The sequence below is a fragment of the Penicillium taxi genome, assembly GCF_028828555.1.
Source record: "Penicillium taxi strain IBT 34144 chromosome Unknown utg000006l_segment0_segment0, whole genome shotgun sequence".
Taxonomy (NCBI): domain Eukaryota; kingdom Fungi; phylum Ascomycota; class Eurotiomycetes; order Eurotiales; family Aspergillaceae; genus Penicillium; species Penicillium taxi.
In genome coordinates this window covers 904,702-923,336 of record NW_026643208.1, presented here as the reverse complement: position 1 = coordinate 923,336, position 18,635 = coordinate 904,702, and the positions used below count along the sequence as shown (strand labels likewise).

Below are 18,635 nucleotides of genomic sequence, written 5' to 3'. Positions count from 1 at the left end.
GAGAGAAAGGCCGAATCAATTTTATAGCGTACAGTACAATATTATACAACATTATCAATGGGAATAACATAGTTCAGGCTCCTATCCCGATTCCCCATAAGGCAGGACAGGTATGACATGAAACATTAAATGCCCAATTATGGAGTACTGGCGGAGTACAGTCTTCCAATCATCAAGATTTAATAGTATATCAAAGTGAACACAGAGAGGTACCTAAGTAATATAGTCAATCAACGAGTGAATTGAAAAAGTGAAGAAATAAAGGGATTTTAGCCCGATGTATGTAGTGGGAATATGACGTCGCTTTGATACCAAAATACAAAGTAAAATGATCGCTTCGATATCCCGCGATGAACCGTTTATCCCCGCATTACTTCTCACTTCACTTCTGCTCTTTCCTTCTCCAAGTTTCTTACATTTCTTCAAATTCTGAAAATGACTACCCATACTCCCACCTTTATCAACCTGCCTCCTCCTCCCTCGGACCCTGTTACTCCATCGGAACTGGGACCGTAAGCACTCAGCCTAGACTCCATTTGTTGACTGCTGCCGGGACTAAAAGGTTGACTAACACTCTCTGCATGTGCAGGGGAACTCCCAATTCAGGCACTACTTCCCTCTCCGCCCTATCTACGACTGCCATTAAAGACGGTCATCAGGGACAGGCATGGCCTCATGGTCGCCACCACGCACACCACACCTCATCCGCTTCTATCTCTTCGACTAATACCTTGGAGGCTGAGCGCGCGGATCGCATCTCCCGCCTGGCCGGTCTCGAGCGTGTCGCTACTGCGCGATCGGGTGGCCAGACATCCTCCAACGCCGCCTACGCCGCCTCGCACGCACCAGGCTACTTCGATAGCAATGCCCAGCTAAAGGAGCGCAGCACAGTTGGCAGTGCTAGTGCTACCGGCAGCTACGGCGGCAACACAACCTGGAGCGATGCTTTTGATGCCGATAAGATGAGCGAGGACGACAGCGTCAGCAACGTTAGCGACGAGGGCAATGCTAGCTTGGTCGGCTTTGGCGAGGGTGCCAACAGTACCATCAGTGGCCCAACATCTGCCCGTCCATCCGGTATGAACTATGTTCCATCCGGTGGCTTTGGCGGTCGTCCTACCTCCATGAGCTCCAACGTCGGTCGCGCCAACCCTCTCGCTTCATACATTCAGCAGCAGCAACAGGAGCAGGCAGATGACAGCCATGTTATGGCGCATTCGCCGGCTGGCTCTGCTACCCCTGAGCCTATGACTGAGGATCCACGTTACGTCAACGGTATGACCTTCGATTCGGATACTGTGGATACGACTGTTCGTACTCCTCGACTGGTTATGTCTCCTAGCAGTGGGTCTGAGGACAAGACCCGTAAGTAGATGGGTATCCGATGGCAAGCCTAGCAAATAGGTACGATAAGACAATTGGGATGGCGTTGAATTTTGGTCTTTTAACATGGGTCTACGGGTCTAAGAATTCCCTTTCTTTTCTATGCTTTTCTTCTTATTTCCTTACTTGATGGACGCGTTCCCTGTATTTTTATGCGAGGCAGAGCCTGGAAAATTCACGATCGATGATATGAAATAACGTTCATGGGATAAAACACATTTCTTCTAACATGTTTTGTTTTCTTTTGAGTAGAATATGGTTTTGGGTGGTGTTTTGTTTTTGAGTTTTACTCGGATTAAGAATTATGTGACAGAATTTTATCCAATTGATTAGTCTATGTGAACCCTGAGATTAGAGTATAGAACATCAAATACCGTTAAACCACCGAGATGAGTGGCGTATAGTCCTTCGGGAGACTATTAGGCCCAATGACGGCATGCCGTCTCTAAGCAGAAGCCGCAGCGCAACGCGGCCGAGTTTTCTCTTTCACTCTACATCCTCCCCGCTCCCACCACCTCCCCCCCCTCCTCGTCTGCCCCTCCTGCTGGCATTGACTTGTCTAGCATTCAAGATCGAAGAACCCGACGCTATCTCACTTTTCCTCCGTGACTCAATTGAGTTTTGCCCGTTTTGATTTGCCTCGTTTCGACCCAAGCACAACAAGAACTCGGCAAACCCATCTGCCACGCCCTGAACTGATCCACACCGCGAACACTTGATCGAAGTCTTTTTAAATCTCGCCTTCCGACGAGTTATTTGATAGACCACTCGGTTTTTTTCCCGCCAGTCTCACCTTCGCCTCGACTTTCGCCTCTTTTAGACGCGCAGTCTCGTTGCGACGAATACCATTGGATACATAATCTTTTACCCCGGCTTTGTTTTGTTTTTCGTCGTCTGCAAAGCAGGACCGAAGAACAGAATATTCTGACGTATTCTGCTTCCATTGAGAAACAGATCAGACTGAAGAATACCTCTCGTGACCTTTACAAGCATTCTAAACTCAAAATGGCGGCCTCTACACAGCTCGCTTGTGAGTTCTCCTTTCCACGGTGATTCCTTGGTAGATCAGGAATCACTGGTAGATCGCGTTGACTCAAGTGGCTTTTCGCTAACCTTGTTTTCAGACCGAACTCTCAAAGGGATTGGCATCATGGATGCCGCCCCTGTTTATGAGCCTCTGTCGGGCTTTGTCAGGTAGGATTGATTGTGTAGATCCTTGTTGTTTAAATTAATCTTACCAATACATACATCTTGCAGACCTGAGGGGAATCTTCGCTGCAGCGCTTACTCTCCATGTGGCCGTTACTTCGCATGGGCATCTCCTGAAAGGTAGGTCAACTTGTGCTCCTATTCTGTCATCTCTCTTACATTGTGACTAATTGTCTCTCCATAGAGTCACGATTATTGATCCCTCAGTCGGTAATGTCATCGCTACTATCGACGCTGAGAACGTATTCGAGCTGGGCTTTTCCCCGCTTGGTACCTATGTGATCACCTGGCAACGGGCTACCAAGGACGCTAATGGCGATGCTACAAAGAACCTTAAGGTTTGGCGTGCTATTGAGAGTGGAGATGAGCACTCGATCGTGGGTCAGTTCGTCCAGAAGTCGCAGACAGGCTGGAACCTGCAATACACTCCTGACGAGAAGCTTTGCGCCCGTGTTGTGACCAATGAGGTCCAGTTCTACCAGAGCGACAACCTGTCAACTGTCTGGAACAAGCTACGTGTGGAGGGAGTGACAGACTTTGCTCTTTCGCCTGGACAGACCCATTCGATTGCGGTGTTTGTTCCGGAGCGCAAGGTGAGATCTGACGTGATATGAATTTTTGAAGACTCAACTAATTCTTATTACAACAGGGCCAACCCGCTCAAGTGAAGGTGTTCATTGTGCCACAGTTCAGTTCCCCAGTCTCTCAGAAGAACTTCTTCAAAGGCGACAAGGTCCAACTCAAGTGGAACTCCTCTGGAACCACTGTGATTGTGCTTGCGCAGACTGAGGTTGACCGCTCTGGTAAGAGTTACTACGGCGAGACCACGCTGTACTTGCTCAGTTCCAGTGGTGCTTTTGATTCCCGCATCGATCTTGGTATGTGTTCTCAATATAAGTAAATCTTTTGCTAGAGTCTAACGTCCCAGCAGATAAGGAAGGACCCATTCACGATGTGACCTGGAACCCTAACTCCAAGGAGTTCGGTGTTGTTTACGGTTACATGCCAGCCAAGACGACTATTTTTAACGCACGTGGTGTCCCTACTCACAACTTCCCTCTGAGCCCTCGGAACACTATTCTGTTCTCCCCTCACGGCCGCTTCGTTCTGGTTGCCGGTTTCGGTAACCTGGCAGGCCAGATGGATATCTACGATATGGAAAGAAACTTCCACAAGATTGCCACCGTCGAGGCATCCAACGCCAGTCTCTGCAACTGGTCGCCAGATGGACAGTACATTCTGACCGCTACCACTAGCCCACGTCTGCGTGTTGACAACGGCATCCGGATCTGGCACGTTGCCGGTGGCCTTATCTACAGCGAGGAAATGACCGAGTTGTACGATGTTACCTGGCGGCCCCAGGGCATCAACCAGCACCCCCTGGGTGATCCATTCACCAAGCTGCCCGTTCCCCACGCCTCAGCCACTGCGTACCTGAGTACAAAGAAGGCACCTGTCAAGCCTGCTGGCGCTTACCGCCCTCCTGGTGCTCGCGGGCAGTTGACTCCCCTTGCCTTCAAGCGCGAAGACCAAGGCGGTGCCGCCTATGTTCGCGATGGCGCCCCCGGCGCTGGCATGAACGGCTTCGGAAAGCCCCGCCGTCGTGAGGTTCCTGGTGCCGAACCTGTTGAGGAGTACCTGCCGCCTGGCGCAGCTCCTGGCGGAGGTGTCGCCCTGCCCCCTGGTGCTGACAACGAGAAGCTGTCAAAGTCCGCCGCTAAGAACAAAAAAAGCGCGAGGCCAAGAAGGCACGTGAAGACGGCACCGATAACCAGCCGCCCCCGAACGCTCCCACTGGTCCTAGCCCTGATCGCAACCGTTCTCGTGGCAAGAACAACGGCGGAGCCGTGAATGGAAACGGTGCTGCTCCCAAGCAGGTTGCCCCTACTTCTCCCCCATCCCCTCCCCCCGCCCCTGTCGCCCCTGTCGACCAGTCAGCCCAGGATAAGAAGGTCCGTGGTCTGCTGAAGAAGATTCGCGCCATAGACGAGCTTAAGATGCGTCTTGCTGGCGGTGAGAAGCTTGAAGATACTCAGATGAAGAAGATTCAGACTGAGGATGCAGTCCGCAAGGACCTGGAGGCCGTTGGGTACAGCGGTTAATTGCCTTTCCCTCTTGTTGTTCTCCCAATCTGCAGTCGTGTGCTTTCTACTATGTTTCACACTCTATTGTCTGGTTGGAGTTCAGCGGGTCGATGTTGTTGGTTGTGTGAGTTGTACGGATTACTTCGTGTAGACTATTCGCACCCACCCATTGCAGCCCTGTCTTGGGTGGAATACGTAGTGAAGAGAAAACTAGAAATCTCAATCCGTTGAAGTTTTTTTATAAAAAAAATATCTTTGTACAGAAAGCAGTAGGAAAATCCACAAGATTTACTCCTGGTGGGTTGCTCTATGCAGTCCTGTTTCATAGGCTTTCTTACTAGCTCTCGCTCACTTTTTGTTACTTTTCCCAGGTTACTTGCTCGCTTTCACTTGGACTCTCACTTCTAATGTTTTGCTTATCAATTTCCTACACCTTATTTCCTTAGATTTCTCTTCCTCTCTTCCTCTCTAGGCCTGTGCAAATGTCCATCACTCAACCTGTTCAGGTTTATTTTCCTACCAAACCAGGAATTCGAGGCCGACCAATGAAGACCATAAAGCTGGTGATAATATAACCCAGCCCTCATTACTAGTGCTATCAATGGCGTCAATGCATGTTGGTTTCTTCTTCCGTACGAAGAAGAGACTTGCCAAGGTTGATTGCATATGCTTAACTCCACGCATATCGTTAGGGTATAGTCCACATCACAAGAAACTTGTTCAACTCCAGAAATTCATCGCTCATGATAGGCGGTCTTAACGGGACTCGGGGGATAATGAATCCATCGGCCTGTAGATCTGATTTCGCCTAGTGATGGTTGTCAATATCAGAAACATCGTTTCCATGAAGAGAAGCCATCGATGGCTTGCGCGAAGGTAAGAGTTATGGATGAATGCCATGTGAAAATATAATATATCAGCCGACTAACGCTATCGTCGCTATGAGACTCGGTCGTGTCCACTGCTGGGCTTTCTGCAGAGACTGCGAGGATTCAGTATAAAACACTTATAGATCAAGATTGCGCTAGAAATGTACTAAGAAAGAGGGTTGAGTGAGATAAGATAAACAACCGCTGACGATTGAGGGGCAGTGAGCAAAACAATAAACAATAAACAATAAAAGATATAACAATGTTGTAAGACTAGCTATGAGATCTATCTAGATGTGAGGAGTATGTGAGTGATAAAGAAAAGGTGGCGGTGTGGCTATCAGTGATCATGTCGCGGTCCTGGAAAAACCATCTTAGTCCGACGTTTCCTAACTTTCTTTCTCCAACTTTCCCACCTCATATTCTCTTTTGCTCGTAGCTCCTCCCACACGAACAATACCTCAAATCCCTCACAATCACGCGCATAGCCTATCTGGTCCTTCTTGTCTGTTCCGCGGAAACAATTGAATTTCTTGAGAGGCCGTTGCTGCCGTGTCCGACTAATCACCCCACGGACAGCATCAACGGCCATAACAATCTTCACAGATAACCCCTACCCTTAATGTGCACGCACGTCTTCGTCTACACCAGCGGAACTAAACTTCAGTGTGCGTCCGACGCCAAAACAATACCACTCGAACTCGCTTCGCATCACAACTCCCTTCATCCTTTTTTACGGCCCTTTGAGGTGAGCCAACGAAATGGCTGCCGAGGAACTGTCGGAGAACGGCGTAGCTGATATCATTCGCGCACTTGAAGCTATCCATAGCACTACATCTTCAAATGATCTTCGGAAAGAGGCGACACAATTCGTTGAATCTTTGAAAGAGAGCGATGCAGCTGCCCGCAATGGCTTCCTGCTGGCATCCCGCGCGGATCATGCATATGTTGTACGATATTTTGGATTGAGCTTATTAGACCATGCTTTGCGTCGTCTTTCGTTTGATAACCCCGAAGAAGCTACAAATCTACGTTCGATGGTCTTGCAGCTTGCAGAGAATGCTCGAGCCGAAGACCCTGCTTATTTTCGTAATAAAATCCCTCAGCTCTGGTGTGAAGCTGCCAAGAAGACATGGGGCATGGAGTGGATGGATATGGACGAAACACTGCTGAAGTTCTGGGGTACGTCCTTCGTGCACAATGAGCTCGTTCTAGCCGTTTTGGAAACTCTCTCAGAGGACGTGTTTTGGCGGGACGATCCCATTCGTGGCCCGGAACTTAAAAAGGCACTCGTTCAAATCTTTACTCCATCCGCTGTTCTCGATCAGATCATCACCTCAAAGAGTGGAAATGTGATATATCGATATGGCCAAGAGGGATGGCTAGTTCGCATCTGTGAGTTCTTGAACAGCTGCATTCAGAACATTTCGACTTCTGAGGAAGCCCGAGATGCAGCTGTCAAAGCTCTCAAAACCCTGAGATCCGCCCTATCTTGGTGTGTTTACAACGCCGTTTCTGCTTCGCAGGTCGTCTCCAGCATTTTCAGGTCTTTAACCTGCAGGGATGAGCAGGTGCTCCTGGTAAGATCCCTCGTTTGATGTTTTCCGTATTGGTCATTCAATGCTGACTACTTTTTTCCCTTACTAGGCTGCAATCGAGGCATTGCATCAACTTTATGGAAGGAACGATATGGGCTGTCCAGATACTCATGGACTGATCTGCCTAATCTTTGAACCGGATTATCTCACCACCCTGCAGAACCTGTATGAATGGTCGATCGTGGGTCCAGAAGATGCCGATGAACCTAAGTATCTGATTTCAAAGAAACTCTCTGAGGTACATGTGATCCGAACTTCTCAAAAGAATACTAGCTTACTTGTTTAGATGATATCTTACGTTGCCGGTTGCTTGGAAATTGAACTATTCACCCGCGCTAGCTTGACCAGCTTAGACCTCCCGCCTTTCTTCAACTTTATGATTGTGATCATGCAACACCAGAGCTTGACAGTGTCCATACCTGTTTTGCACTTATGGTCTAAACTATTGACTCATAAACAGATTGGTAGCTCAGATTTTGTGGTTTCCCAGACCCCAAGGTTCTTGAACATCTGTACTCAACGGTTGATACAGTGGGAGTCACTTTCTCCCAGTTCAGATGACCCTACAGTGCAGTTTCTTCTCGAAGATATCGACACGACCCCGGAGCGTCATGCATTTGTCGGTAATTATCGCCGTTACTGTTCGTCAATCATCGAGACCATTACATTGAAGCGACCCCAAGAGGCGATTAACGAGATCCTTGCCCAAGTGGACAGCAACTTGGATAATTTATATAATGGACTCCCACCCTACAACATGCAAACTTTCAGCAAATCTTCTGTTCCTCTTTTGCGGGCAGACGCTCAGTTTGCGGTGGTCGAGGCTGTAATCAAGGGCTACTCTAAATGGGTCGACACCCATGGAAAGGCCCCGCAAGAAGTGGAACAGGAACGAGGCAGCTTGGAATTTGCTGTGGAAAGTTGGGCGACTAGTTTGATGCAAAGACCATTTGAAGATCCGGTCTTGAAACAGCGAGTCATCAAGCTGGTGGTTGATATCTCTACCCGAGCTTTAAGCAATCATTCGGCCTACGCCCTCAAGGTGCTGGAGCATATTCTCATGACCCGGCTTCCGGATCTTGAGATTTACCCGGCCTACTCCGAGGCAGTGAAAGAGTTACATGGACTGGCAAGTCATGAACTTCGGCGCCTTGCGATCCGGTATGCCGACTATTTCTCTACTTTCTATGATCTGCTTGCGCCAAAGATTCAAGAGATTTCTATGGCGAATCAGGTCGATGACAAGCTCAAAATGGAGCTTACTTCAATCCTTCTCATCATTATGCAACGAGCAAACAATGTTGACCCGACTATACGCCAAGAGCGTCTGGCTTATTTCCTTGAGCCCATTCGAGTTGCATGGGGTGACGAACAGTTCCGTAATATGTCCTCATCGCTCGAGGCATTCTGCGTGGGGCTTGGAATAGAGAACGTTGGGTCATTTATGCAAGCTAAGCAAGCACATCTGATCTCAGATTGGTCTTTGGTTGCCCTGGATGATGAGGGGAAGCTTGTCCAGGAGCAGATGACTCGGAAATTCCAAATGCTTCCTCTCCGTGGAACCAAAACCATGTTAGCGGTCTCTACGGATAAGTTGAAGCGCACATCTGAAGCGTATTCGGTTGCCTGTGATATGTGGCATGACCTGATTCCCAAGATTCTTCCGACTCTCCTCCAACTTGTGAGCCATGCACACGCCTTCCACAACCCGACTAATTGGGCTGTCAGCAATGAAGTGCGGGCCGTGGTTGAGCGCATCTTAACTGATCGGTTCTGGCAAGCTGGTATCTCCAATGGCAGCCGTGAGGATTTCTATGCCAAAATCACCGCCTCCAAGGCCACTCTGGAAGGATTTGCGTCCTCTGTCCGTGGTAAAGTTAGAGCTGTTCGCGAATCGGGCTATTCTATGCTGTTCAGCATGAGCAGACTGCGTCATCAATTCTATGGATACACAGAGCTCCCGGGGCCTCTATCTGAGGCTCTTTTCAAAGACGCTGAGCATCTTTCGTCCCACCAATATTCCGTTCTGCTTAATGTCTCCCGCTGCCTGATTGATGACTGCCCGGCGGAGTATCGTCCACAATTTCTTCCCCCCATGCTCTCCACTCTCTTCAGAAGTCTCGACCGAAAGATTACAGCTGAATGGGAGATCATCGAGCAGCGAAAGGATGGATTAGCCGATGATAACCTGGCGGATGAAATGAAGTCCGAGAGTGTCCTTCGTCAATTAACTTACTCGGCCGTAATTATGGTGGCCAGTTTGCTCGACCCCCAACGAGGAGATCCGGACAAAGCAGAACTTGGCCGGAAATTATTCACTACAGGAACTCCCGATATTGCAGATTCTCTCCGTACCTTCGTCCTCTCGTCACCGGAGATCTTCGAACCCTTGATGCTCTTTTGCACACACGCTCTTCGTATGCGCGATACCAGGTGCTGCAGTATCATTACTCGCGTTATTCGGTCGATTCTAACGGAGTTTGCACCTCCCTTGAATACTCCCACAATCTTGACCATTCGTGAGTTCATTTGTTCAGATGTGCTGAAGGCGTGCATCACCTCCGTGCATGAACCGTATTTTGTCGACATGCAGAAGGACTTGGCACAGCTTATTGCATCGATTTGGGGGTTGTACTGCACCGCCAGTCTCACGCCTCGTTCTATCTTCCTTACACTGCCAGGTATGACAGAGGAGAAAGTTATCCGAACAGAGATGCAACTTCAGGGATGTACCAGTCCCCGACAGCAGCGTGCTTTGGTACTGGAGCTCTTGGACTCTCTTCGAGGTGTAAGCATTGCCGAACAAGGAAAGATTCTTGGCTCGCTTGATCGTCGCAAAGCCCGCAGCGTTCTCCAGCAGAGATACATGGTCAACGAGATGGAGACTCAACAGGAGGTGGCTCGGGTTGATATCAATGATGGACCTGACCTTTCCGGCGTTGCGGATATGTTTGGCTAGTCTGGTCAATTGTACGCAGCCATATGCGAAGACGAAAAAGGAGAAGGATCTCATCTTACCACTCCCATTTCATTTTGAATCGTCTTTTTTCCTTCTCCTTCCCAACGAAAAAGAATTATCGGCTTTTCTTGATATCGATACCCTCATGCCCTGAATAACTCATTATAACGTTGCTAGTCCAGCATCATATGCTGTGCTGAAATTTCAATTCAATCTCGCCACAATCGGCTGAGTTGAGGCCATTTCAGTCGGCATCTTCGGATGTTGCTCTTGTTTTGATGACAGGATACCGAGGCGTTTCAGCTTGCATTCTGGGCGCACTTAATCGATACATTTTTCTACTGTTCCTCTTGTACTACTCATATATTTTAGCTGGATTACCATGGCGGTAGTATTGAGTATATGTTCTTCATAGACGGGCTTCTATACCTTTTAAAATGGCAAAATCATAAAGTATATGTAATTTTAATCTTGGAAGATCTATTTTATCATTAGACAAATAACTGTGGAGAGCAGCGGTGAACGCGAAAAAAAGACAATTTATGGAAAACTAAGCCCTTCTGAAATAATATATCTACAAGGTTTCTCCCGAAGAGATTCGGGAGAAGGCACCTCTTGTCGCCATGGTTCTTCCATCACATTCCACCTCACCCATCAAGTCGAAACTTCAATCCCTCCAAGTTGGGGATATATTGAACATCTCTACACCATACTGAGCCATGAGTAGGAAACCAAAGGCGACAGATGACGATGAAAAGCTAAACGCGACTTATGGCTTATTGGGTAACCTTGGACGGGGTATAGACGAAAGTAGGGCGGATGAAGCTATAGAGTGTAAGCAATTCCGCAACGACAAAAGTCAAGAGCAGCAGTGAAATTTAGTCGTAACATACCGGTCAGAATTGTAGACCTTGCTCTCAGTACCCAAAAGCTCCTTCTCGCGAGCCTTGTCGGCGTAGTGCCGACGGACCTGATCACGGTCCTCCTCAGCCTGGAGGAGAGGGGCCAGATACAAACGAGACCACATCTTCTCACGAGCAAGCTCACTACACAAAAAATGAAGATATTAGTCTCTGGTCGAAATTTCCAGGCTGTTGCCGCATGACCGATTTTCAATTGCGGTGTTTCGGAATGATCGGAGGAAGGGAGTTCGCAGGACTGCGCGACACGTACCGTTGCTCGCGGACACCGTGGAAGTATTTGTAGAAGCCGTATGCCATGATAGCGTGCATACCGATCATGTAAACAACGGGCTTGAAGCCACGGGCTGGGAGGTTACGCTAGAGACATAATATTTAGTGATGGGGCCCTGATTTGAGCTGTGCGATGACGGAAAGGGCCATCGAACGGCTTGGAATCGGCGCTGAGATTTACCTTGTACTGGACTTGAGCGTAGCCCCCAGCGGGGGGCATATCCTGAGGCATTGTGGCGAGTAAGGGCTGTTTGGGCTTTAATTGAACCTCGAGGATGTTTCTGGAGAAGTTGGAGACTGGTATCACGTGATTATGTACAGTAATGAGGGCTACGGCGGATGTGATTGGCTTGTGGTTTTTAAATCCGGTGCTGGATCTACACATTTGACAGCCCACTTACTCTTTTAGACAACACTTCCAATCCACCATCCCATTGTCCCTTCTCCGAAACGATGGAGGCGGAGGAAAGACCGAGGAAACTAGCCAAGATTGGGCATGATCAGGGTACCATCCAAGACGCAGCTGGCCCTGTTAATACAATGACCTCCGCTGAACCGGTGCAGACTGACACAGCTGCCCACCCCGATTTGAACCCCGAGCCATCAGAGCATCCCAGCACGGAGACAGAAATTAAAACGACTGAACCTGCATCTGCTACGAATGAGGCTACTGAAGATGGTGCACCGAAAATGTCCAAGAACCAGCTGAAGAAGCTCCGTCGGAGAGAGAAATGGGAAGAGCAACGCGGACTGCGCAAGGAAAGGCGCAAAGAACGGATAGGAGAGAAGCGTGAACGACGTGGGAAATTGATAGATGAAGCACGGGAAAAGGGCGGCGAAGAAGCTGTGGAAGCGTTGCGCAAGACTTGGGAATCGACAAGATCTAGAAAGATGCGATCGACACTGCTACCTCTTGCGATTATCATCGACTGTAGCTATGATGACTTGATGAACCCCAAAGAGCGCGTTTCACTTGCCTCGCAGATGACGCGGTCGTATTCACAGAACACTCGCGCACCCTGGCGCTCGAACTTGATGTTTAGCTCCTTTGACAAGCTACTCAAGGAACGGTTCGACACCGTGCTTGCACCACACAAGAACTGGAAGGGTATCGAGATCATTCAGGAGGACTTTGTTCATGCGGCTGAACTAGCCAAGCAACGCATGATCACCCCACGCGGAGGCCAGCTTGTTGGCCCGTTTGCTGGGATGAAAGATGCCAAACCAGAGGATGGTGAGGTAATCTACCTCAGCAGCGACAGTGACAATGTCCTGACCGAGTTGAAGCCATACGATACTTATATCATCGGTGGATTAGTGGACAAAAACCGATACAAGGCTGTCTGCTACAAAAAAGCCGTGGAAAAGGGTATCAAAACAGCTAGGCTTCCTATTGGTGATTACATCCAGATGTCGTCGCGCTCGGTGATGACTACAAACCATGTGGTTGATATCATGCTTAATTGGCTAGAGCTGGGTGATTGGGGAGAAGCCTTCATGAAAGTTATGCCCCCAAGAAAGGGTGGCAAACTGAGATCTCAGTCAACGGAAGAGGGAGAGGGAGAGGAAGAAGAAGAAGCCGATGAAGGTAATATCGAAGAGGAAGCCGATGATATTGCGGAAATTGAAAAGCTCGCGGCAGAGGAAGAAGGCAACGAGGATGAGCATTAATCCCGTCTCAATACCATAGACTATACCTCATTCAATTACTATCTCGTAGACATTCGGTGTACTTGGGCATAGTATAGTAGTTATGGGTGGCGCATGTGATTATATAATTAATTAGCCACAAAACGCCACAAATGACGGAGGCGATTGTATGCGTTATCTTTCCCTTTTGTTTTTTTTTACCCCACGGTGGCCAAACCCTTCAATCACAGGGTTCTTAAAGTTATTTTGTACTCCATAATCTCATTTGTCTTTCACTTTACTATCGCAAGGTTCTTCCTTTCTCCTCTTCCCTCCACTTCCATCATCGATTCTACTTCTCTCTCTGGTAGTTGATCCCCTTGCAACCATGTTTATGCTCCGTAACGGTACGATACCCCGCCAAACCCCCTCCATTCCATTGTCCATTTTTGCCAACAACATATGCTAATACCTAATTTGAAATTAATTTAGTGGGCAAATTCATCTTCGGTGACACCTCTAAAGAGTCTATCATTGAAATTTCCCAGGGCCAGCTGTATCTAGTCCGACCCCTATCGCCAAAGGGCTATTCAGAGCTCATCTTTAAAGACGCCGCAGCAACTATCCGTCGTACTGGTCAAGAATTCCAATACCAGCTGGTAGTTCAGAGAGCATACGAAGAAGGTGAGGAGGAGCTTGCTGACGAGGACGATCAAGGTTCTGCGGATAACCTGGACAAGGATGAGAAGGTGTTTTTACTAGACCAAAGTCTGCATTTCCGCTCCGAAGTTCGTGAAGGCGGAATCAAGATACTCGCTTGGGACGATCTGAGCGGCGACGAAGGTGATCTATTCGAGTTTGTTTGCGACGCTTCAGTTCCGTCAGAAAAACTTGCTACTTTTGAGCTCGCTGCTCTGCAGTGCCAGTACGAGCGCAAGTTCCGTAGCAGTGCCCAGAAGGCGACTGACGAGGATCTACAAGAGTTTTCATTCAAGGAGGAGAAGCCCATCCCACCTGCCAGCCCGGTTTCTTCTTCCCCTCTTAAGTCGCGTGGACCTTCTTTGACTTCGGAAGACACGGCCACTCTGATGGCGGAAGACGTGAAATATGCCCAGTCTAAGGGCCAATTGAAGCCTAATGCACCTGAAGATGAATCAACAACAGCCCCTGCCGCGGCTGCTCAACCCGAGGTGACGGAGGTTCTCGCAAAGGAGACAGCTGAGCTGCACCTGTTCGACTTTGCTACTGGAACATTCGTGATGCAGGAGTCGGTTGTGACTGCAACTGTGTCAGAAATAGGTAACTGGCAGTACTGGTTGCAACTTAGCGGCAGCGATAAGGAATGGTTGGGACAGGCCGTAGTGGCAGATATCAATCCCGTCTTCAACTTTGAATATCTTTCTTTTATCTTCAACCACTATGCTGAAGATGGCTCGGCTTACTCGTGGCTTCTTCGATTCAAAGATCAACCTTCGGAAGAGCGATTCCAGGAAGGTCTGATGCAGGCTCTATGGGAACAGCTTAATGAGATGAAATGGGCCAAGGTCAAGGAGAATGACCGAGAATATGTTCTCGATGCATTCAATGATCTTACTCTAGAAGAAAAACCTGAAGAGGAGGCTGAAGAAGAAGAGGAAGAGGAAGAAAGTGACCATGATGACGGCCAGCGAAGTGAACACTACGACAGCGATGAAGAAGAAGAAGATGTTATCACGCGCGACCAAGATGGAAACGTGAACTCTCAATTGGCAGTGGGCTACAAGCATGACCGTTCATTTGTCGTTCGCGGTTCCAAAATTGGTGTTTTCAAGCACACAAATAACAACAATCTCGAGTTTTCGACCACCATTTCAAAGGTGGAGACACCCGGTGGCAAGCTATTTAGCCCGAAGAAGGTTATGCTGCACGCCGAGGACAGCAATATGATTCTTCAGAACTCCGACGATCCCAACTCCCTCTATCGCATGGATTTGGAGTACGGTAAGGTTGTTGATGAGTGGAAAATTCACGATGATATCACTGTCGATACCTTCGCCCCTGAGAACGTGAGTTTCACCCTAACCGAAATATTCCTTAGTGTAATGGTCTGGCTAACAAATTCCCTAGAAATTCTCCCAAATGACCTCTGCTCAGTCGTTCGTGGGTGCTTCCAGGAATGCGCTGTACCGTATCGATCCCCGTCTTGCTGGCAACAAGCTAGTAGATAGCGATCTGAAGCAATACGTCAGCAAGAACGATTTTTCGGCCCTTGCTACAACTGAGAAGGGTTATATTGCCGTTGCGTCGAACAAGGGCGATATCCGCATGTTTGATCGCCTAGGAATCAACGCTAAGACCCATATCCCTGCTCTTGGTGAACCCATCATCGGTTTGGATGTTTCTGCCGATGGTCGCTGGGTGCTTGCAACCTGCCGGACTTACCTGCTCTTGATCGACAATTTGCAGAAGGATGGCAAGAATGAGGGCAAGCTCGGATTCGAGAAGTCCTTTGCTAAGGACTCGAAGCCTCAACCTCGTCGTCTCGGCTTGCAGCCCGCACACGTTGCTCAGTTCCAACACGAGACTAAACAGCCTCTCGCATTTACAACTGCCCGCTTTAACACCGGCGTTGATTCCGAAGAAACCTCGGTCGTTAGTTCAACCGGTCCCTTCATTGTCACCTGGAGCTTGAAGAAGATTCTTGCTGGTCGTAAGGATCCGTACACAATCAAGCGGTACTCTGAGAATGTCATGGCGGATGACTTCCGTTTTGGTTCGGATAAGAACGTGATTGTGGCTCTGCCTAACGAGGTCAACATGGTAGCTAAGCGCAGCTTCCAGAAGGCTACTCGTGAGAGCATCGCTGGACCTATCACCCCTATACGTGCTCGCGCTGGCAGGTTCAGCAGCCATCTTGGACGAAACGATATCGTAAACTCGCCTTACTAGTGTTTTAGTTATCGCCCATTGGTGCTGAAATACCTTGCCCAGTTTCTATCTTCTTATTTCCTGTAATATTACCCATACCCCCTTTGTTGATGACTTTTTCTCTTTCCATCCTTTTCATATTGCTTTCGTTCCTTGTTGGTAGTTCTGATTATTTTCAATGCCATGATTCTTCCAAGGTTCTCGAGTTAATCTACCATTCTATAATCCAAAATAAAGAGTACTTACGTATATTCATGACATCGTCAATACATTGATATTGATCTCTTAATCATACAACCCTAGATGGAGGCAGTTCGGGTAAATATTGCAGTTGAGACTCCTGTTCTCAGTACTCCAGTGCGGACCTTGGAAATTCAATCTCTCCAGGAATTTGTAAATGGTGCTGGAGGGCGCCAACATGAGACGATTCACCTCTTCCCAGCTGCCTTAATACGCTTTTACGAAGTTTCCTACTTGGAAACAATCTTCATGGTACGTGTCAGAGGAAGATCCCAAGAAGTTGTAGCTCCCAGTCTGTAGTGCCGACTTCTGCACCCCAACACCCCATATGCATATATTGCGGCGAGCCAAATCGAATGAGAACTTAGCTGACTTCCCAGGCTCGATCTTGACTTTCTCAATAATCCCGCTCGAGTACCGTTAAACACAGCCCGGAAATAGGAAGGCAGCTCGGTAGACCTGGCAGCAAAGACTTCGACCAGTTTATAAGCAGGCGATTCAAAGCCTAATCAGAAACGATTGCTGGACTTGTTCTAGCTACAGATACTTCAAAGGTTAAAACTTAGATATTGATAGATAAAGGGCTAGGCTGAAGCCACCCACCTCGCACCCACGTGAATACCACTTAGGTAGACATTAACGAAATCGGTGTTGCGAATACCAGTTTCAGATTCTGGAGGCATATTCCAGTAGAACTGACAAGAGGGATTGCCGGGATCAGTCCGGCACAGCAATTGACAGTTGTATCGATTCCATATGTTAGATCTTTTCCGAGAGACCTGTTAGCTTGACCGGAATGGTTGCAGTTGATCTATTCTAGCAGCGGACCCTCTCATTTAGTCATATGTCCAATCGCTGTGGCATTCTTGTAGGATTAGGCCTAATTTATATTTCTTTTTCCTTTGTGTGTCTGTCAATCCCATATCACGTATTCAGGAGAATGAAATATGATGGATGAACAGGCTCGAACTGGCCATAGAACTATGATAGAAGAACGTATCAGAAGTAATGTTGCTTTCCGTATGGCCAATTTCACATTGGATGTCAACTAAGTGGGCATACATAGATGAACAGAAACACCCAACAAGCAATGGAGCCGCGTCTTTTCTCTTGTTCTTCGCCTTCGTAATCGCTTCTGATGCTAGACCCACATCGTATGTTATCGAGGCTTGGAGATGAATTTGTGACTTTTTGGAGTGTAGGTAAAATCCATGTCTTTGCTATAATTCAAGCAGTGACCCCTGTGATATCGTCCAAAAACCCCTTCACAGCACCAAGAAGGCGATCGACAGAAGCCTCCGTATGAATAAGATTCATCGACACAAACCCACGTCTCCCGACAGAAATTCTCTTAGCAAGAAGAAAGAAATAGAAACAATCCCCCAAGACCGCAGCATCCGGCCCACTAAAGTGAATCCCAACAGCACTACCATACCCAGTCAATTCCATAGACGGGAACCCTGACGCCCGAATCAACTCAATCCCCTGTTCCCTAAACCGATCACCCATCCGATTCAACCTCTGCAGCTCAGCCTCGGTAATGAGATTTGACGCAGCAACAGCCGCAGACATGGTAAAGATATTATTATTGAACGTGCCTGAATGATGTAACGCCACAGAAGGATCTGGCGAATCAAATAGATCCATTATCTGCGATGAGCCGCCGAAGGCTCCGAATGGGAATCCGCCGCCGATGTACTTGCCTAGTGTTGTCATATCTGGTATTATGCCCCAATAGCCTTGCAAACCGTGGTAGTGGAGGCGAGAGGTGACGACCTCGTCGAATATCAGTACTGCGCCTGTGGCTGTAGCTACTTCGCGGAGGTAGGCTAGGAACTCGCGGGAGGCAGGGTGCATGCCGCCTGCTGCTTGCATTGGTTCTACTAGGATTGCGGCAAGGTCATTGCTTAGCAAGGCCTTTGTTGTAGGGATGTCATTGTATTTTGCGAATATGAAGTCGTGTGGTAGGTTCATTGGATTGGTCTCATGCTTTGAGCCGAAACTGAGTGTGCCTCCATGGTATCCGTTCTCAAAGACTAGGATCTGGGTAGAAGCTGATCAGCCATAATCGCTTTGAACAATAGCTATTAGCCATGAACTACATACCTTCTTCCGTTTCGTATATGCCATAGCAGTAGCCAGCGCAAATGTATTCGCCTCCGTACCTGAATTACAGAAACGAACCTTCTCAATAGAAGGAATGCGCTCCGTCACGATCTCTGCCAATTGCGCTTCTTTCTGGGTGATGCCACCGAGGCTAAACCCCGACGCCAAAGCATTCTGGACCGCATCCCTAATAACAGGATGAGAATGTCCGTATATAGCAGCCGAATAGTCAGAGACAAAGTCTTCAAATGTTACGCCGTCAATAGTCGTGAAGCTGGTTCCATCTGCAGACTCGACTATCAAGGGAAAGGGCCTGGAGACAAGAACTGATCGTGTACTTCCGGCTGGTAGCACTTTCTGGGCTCTTTCGAAGTGGTTCTTTGACAGAGGGTGTGTTGCTTCATATTGGTTGATGAGGGTTTGAAGTTTGAAGTTGATTGTGTTAGCCCCAGTCATTT

General features: G+C 48.3%; 8 protein-coding genes across 8 annotated transcripts; 5 read left to right on the top strand and 3 right to left on the bottom strand.

Annotated features, from left to right (window-relative positions):
• Window positions 1-435: 435 nt before the first annotated feature.
• Window positions 436-1,373, top strand: N7495_009462 (uncharacterized protein; the record flags this gene model as incomplete). The annotated part of the gene is made up of 2 exons (XM_057212113.1): window positions 436-512; window positions 590-1,373. 2 exons carry the CDS (start codon window positions 436-438, stop codon window positions 1,371-1,373), a joined length of 861 nt encoding a protein of 286 aa, XP_057058976.1.
• Window positions 1,374-2,388: 1,015 nt separating this feature from the next.
• Window positions 2,389-4,694, top strand: N7495_009461 (translation initiation factor 2A; the record flags this gene model as incomplete). Its single annotated transcript, XM_057212112.1, has 7 exons — window positions 2,389-2,413; window positions 2,508-2,577; window positions 2,641-2,712; window positions 2,777-3,185; window positions 3,242-3,470; window positions 3,524-4,260; window positions 4,326-4,694. The coding sequence occupies 7 exons, from the start codon at window positions 2,389-2,391 to the stop codon at window positions 4,692-4,694; spliced, it is 1,911 nt and encodes a 636-aa protein (XP_057058975.1).
• A 1,191-nt stretch (window positions 4,695-5,885) lies between these two features.
• Window positions 5,886-6,137, bottom strand: N7495_009460 (uncharacterized protein; the record flags this gene model as incomplete). Its single annotated transcript, XM_057212111.1, has 1 exon — window positions 5,886-6,137. One exon carries the CDS (start codon window positions 6,135-6,137, stop codon window positions 5,886-5,888), a length of 252 nt encoding a protein of 83 aa, XP_057058974.1.
• A 169-nt stretch (window positions 6,138-6,306) lies between these two features.
• N7495_009459 (karyopherin MSN5) lies at window positions 6,307-10,102 on the top strand (the record flags this gene model as incomplete). The annotated part of the gene is made up of 3 exons (XM_057212110.1): window positions 6,307-7,125; window positions 7,193-7,381; window positions 7,430-10,102. 3 exons carry the CDS (start codon window positions 6,307-6,309, stop codon window positions 10,100-10,102), a joined length of 3,681 nt encoding a protein of 1,226 aa, XP_057058973.1.
• Window positions 10,103-10,878: 776 nt separating this feature from the next.
• N7495_009458 (putative NADH-ubiquinone oxidoreductase subunit GRIM-19) lies at window positions 10,879-11,527 on the bottom strand (the record flags this gene model as incomplete). The annotated part of the gene is made up of 4 exons (XM_057212109.1): window positions 10,879-10,927; window positions 10,996-11,148; window positions 11,276-11,382; window positions 11,477-11,527. 4 exons carry the CDS (start codon window positions 11,525-11,527, stop codon window positions 10,879-10,881), a joined length of 360 nt encoding a protein of 119 aa, XP_057058972.1.
• A 221-nt stretch (window positions 11,528-11,748) lies between these two features.
• On the top strand, window positions 11,749-12,966 carry trm10 (tRNA (guanine(9)-N(1))-methyltransferase; the record flags this gene model as incomplete). The annotated part of the gene is made up of 1 exon (XM_057212108.1): window positions 11,749-12,966. The coding sequence occupies one exon, from the start codon at window positions 11,749-11,751 to the stop codon at window positions 12,964-12,966; it is 1,218 nt and encodes a 405-aa protein (XP_057058971.1).
• Window positions 12,967-13,312: 346 nt separating this feature from the next.
• Window positions 13,313-15,852, top strand: N7495_009456 (uncharacterized protein; the record flags this gene model as incomplete). The annotated part of the gene is made up of 3 exons (XM_057212107.1): window positions 13,313-13,331; window positions 13,417-14,969; window positions 15,031-15,852. 3 exons carry the CDS (start codon window positions 13,313-13,315, stop codon window positions 15,850-15,852), a joined length of 2,394 nt encoding a protein of 797 aa, XP_057058970.1.
• Window positions 15,853-17,298: 1,446 nt separating this feature from the next.
• Window positions 17,299-18,633, bottom strand: N7495_009455 (acetylornithine aminotransferase; the record flags this gene model as incomplete). The annotated part of the gene is made up of 2 exons (XM_057212106.1): window positions 17,299-18,114; window positions 18,178-18,633. The coding sequence occupies 2 exons, from the start codon at window positions 18,631-18,633 to the stop codon at window positions 17,299-17,301; spliced, it is 1,272 nt and encodes a 423-aa protein (XP_057058969.1).
• Between the last annotated feature and the right edge of the window lie 2 nt (window positions 18,634-18,635).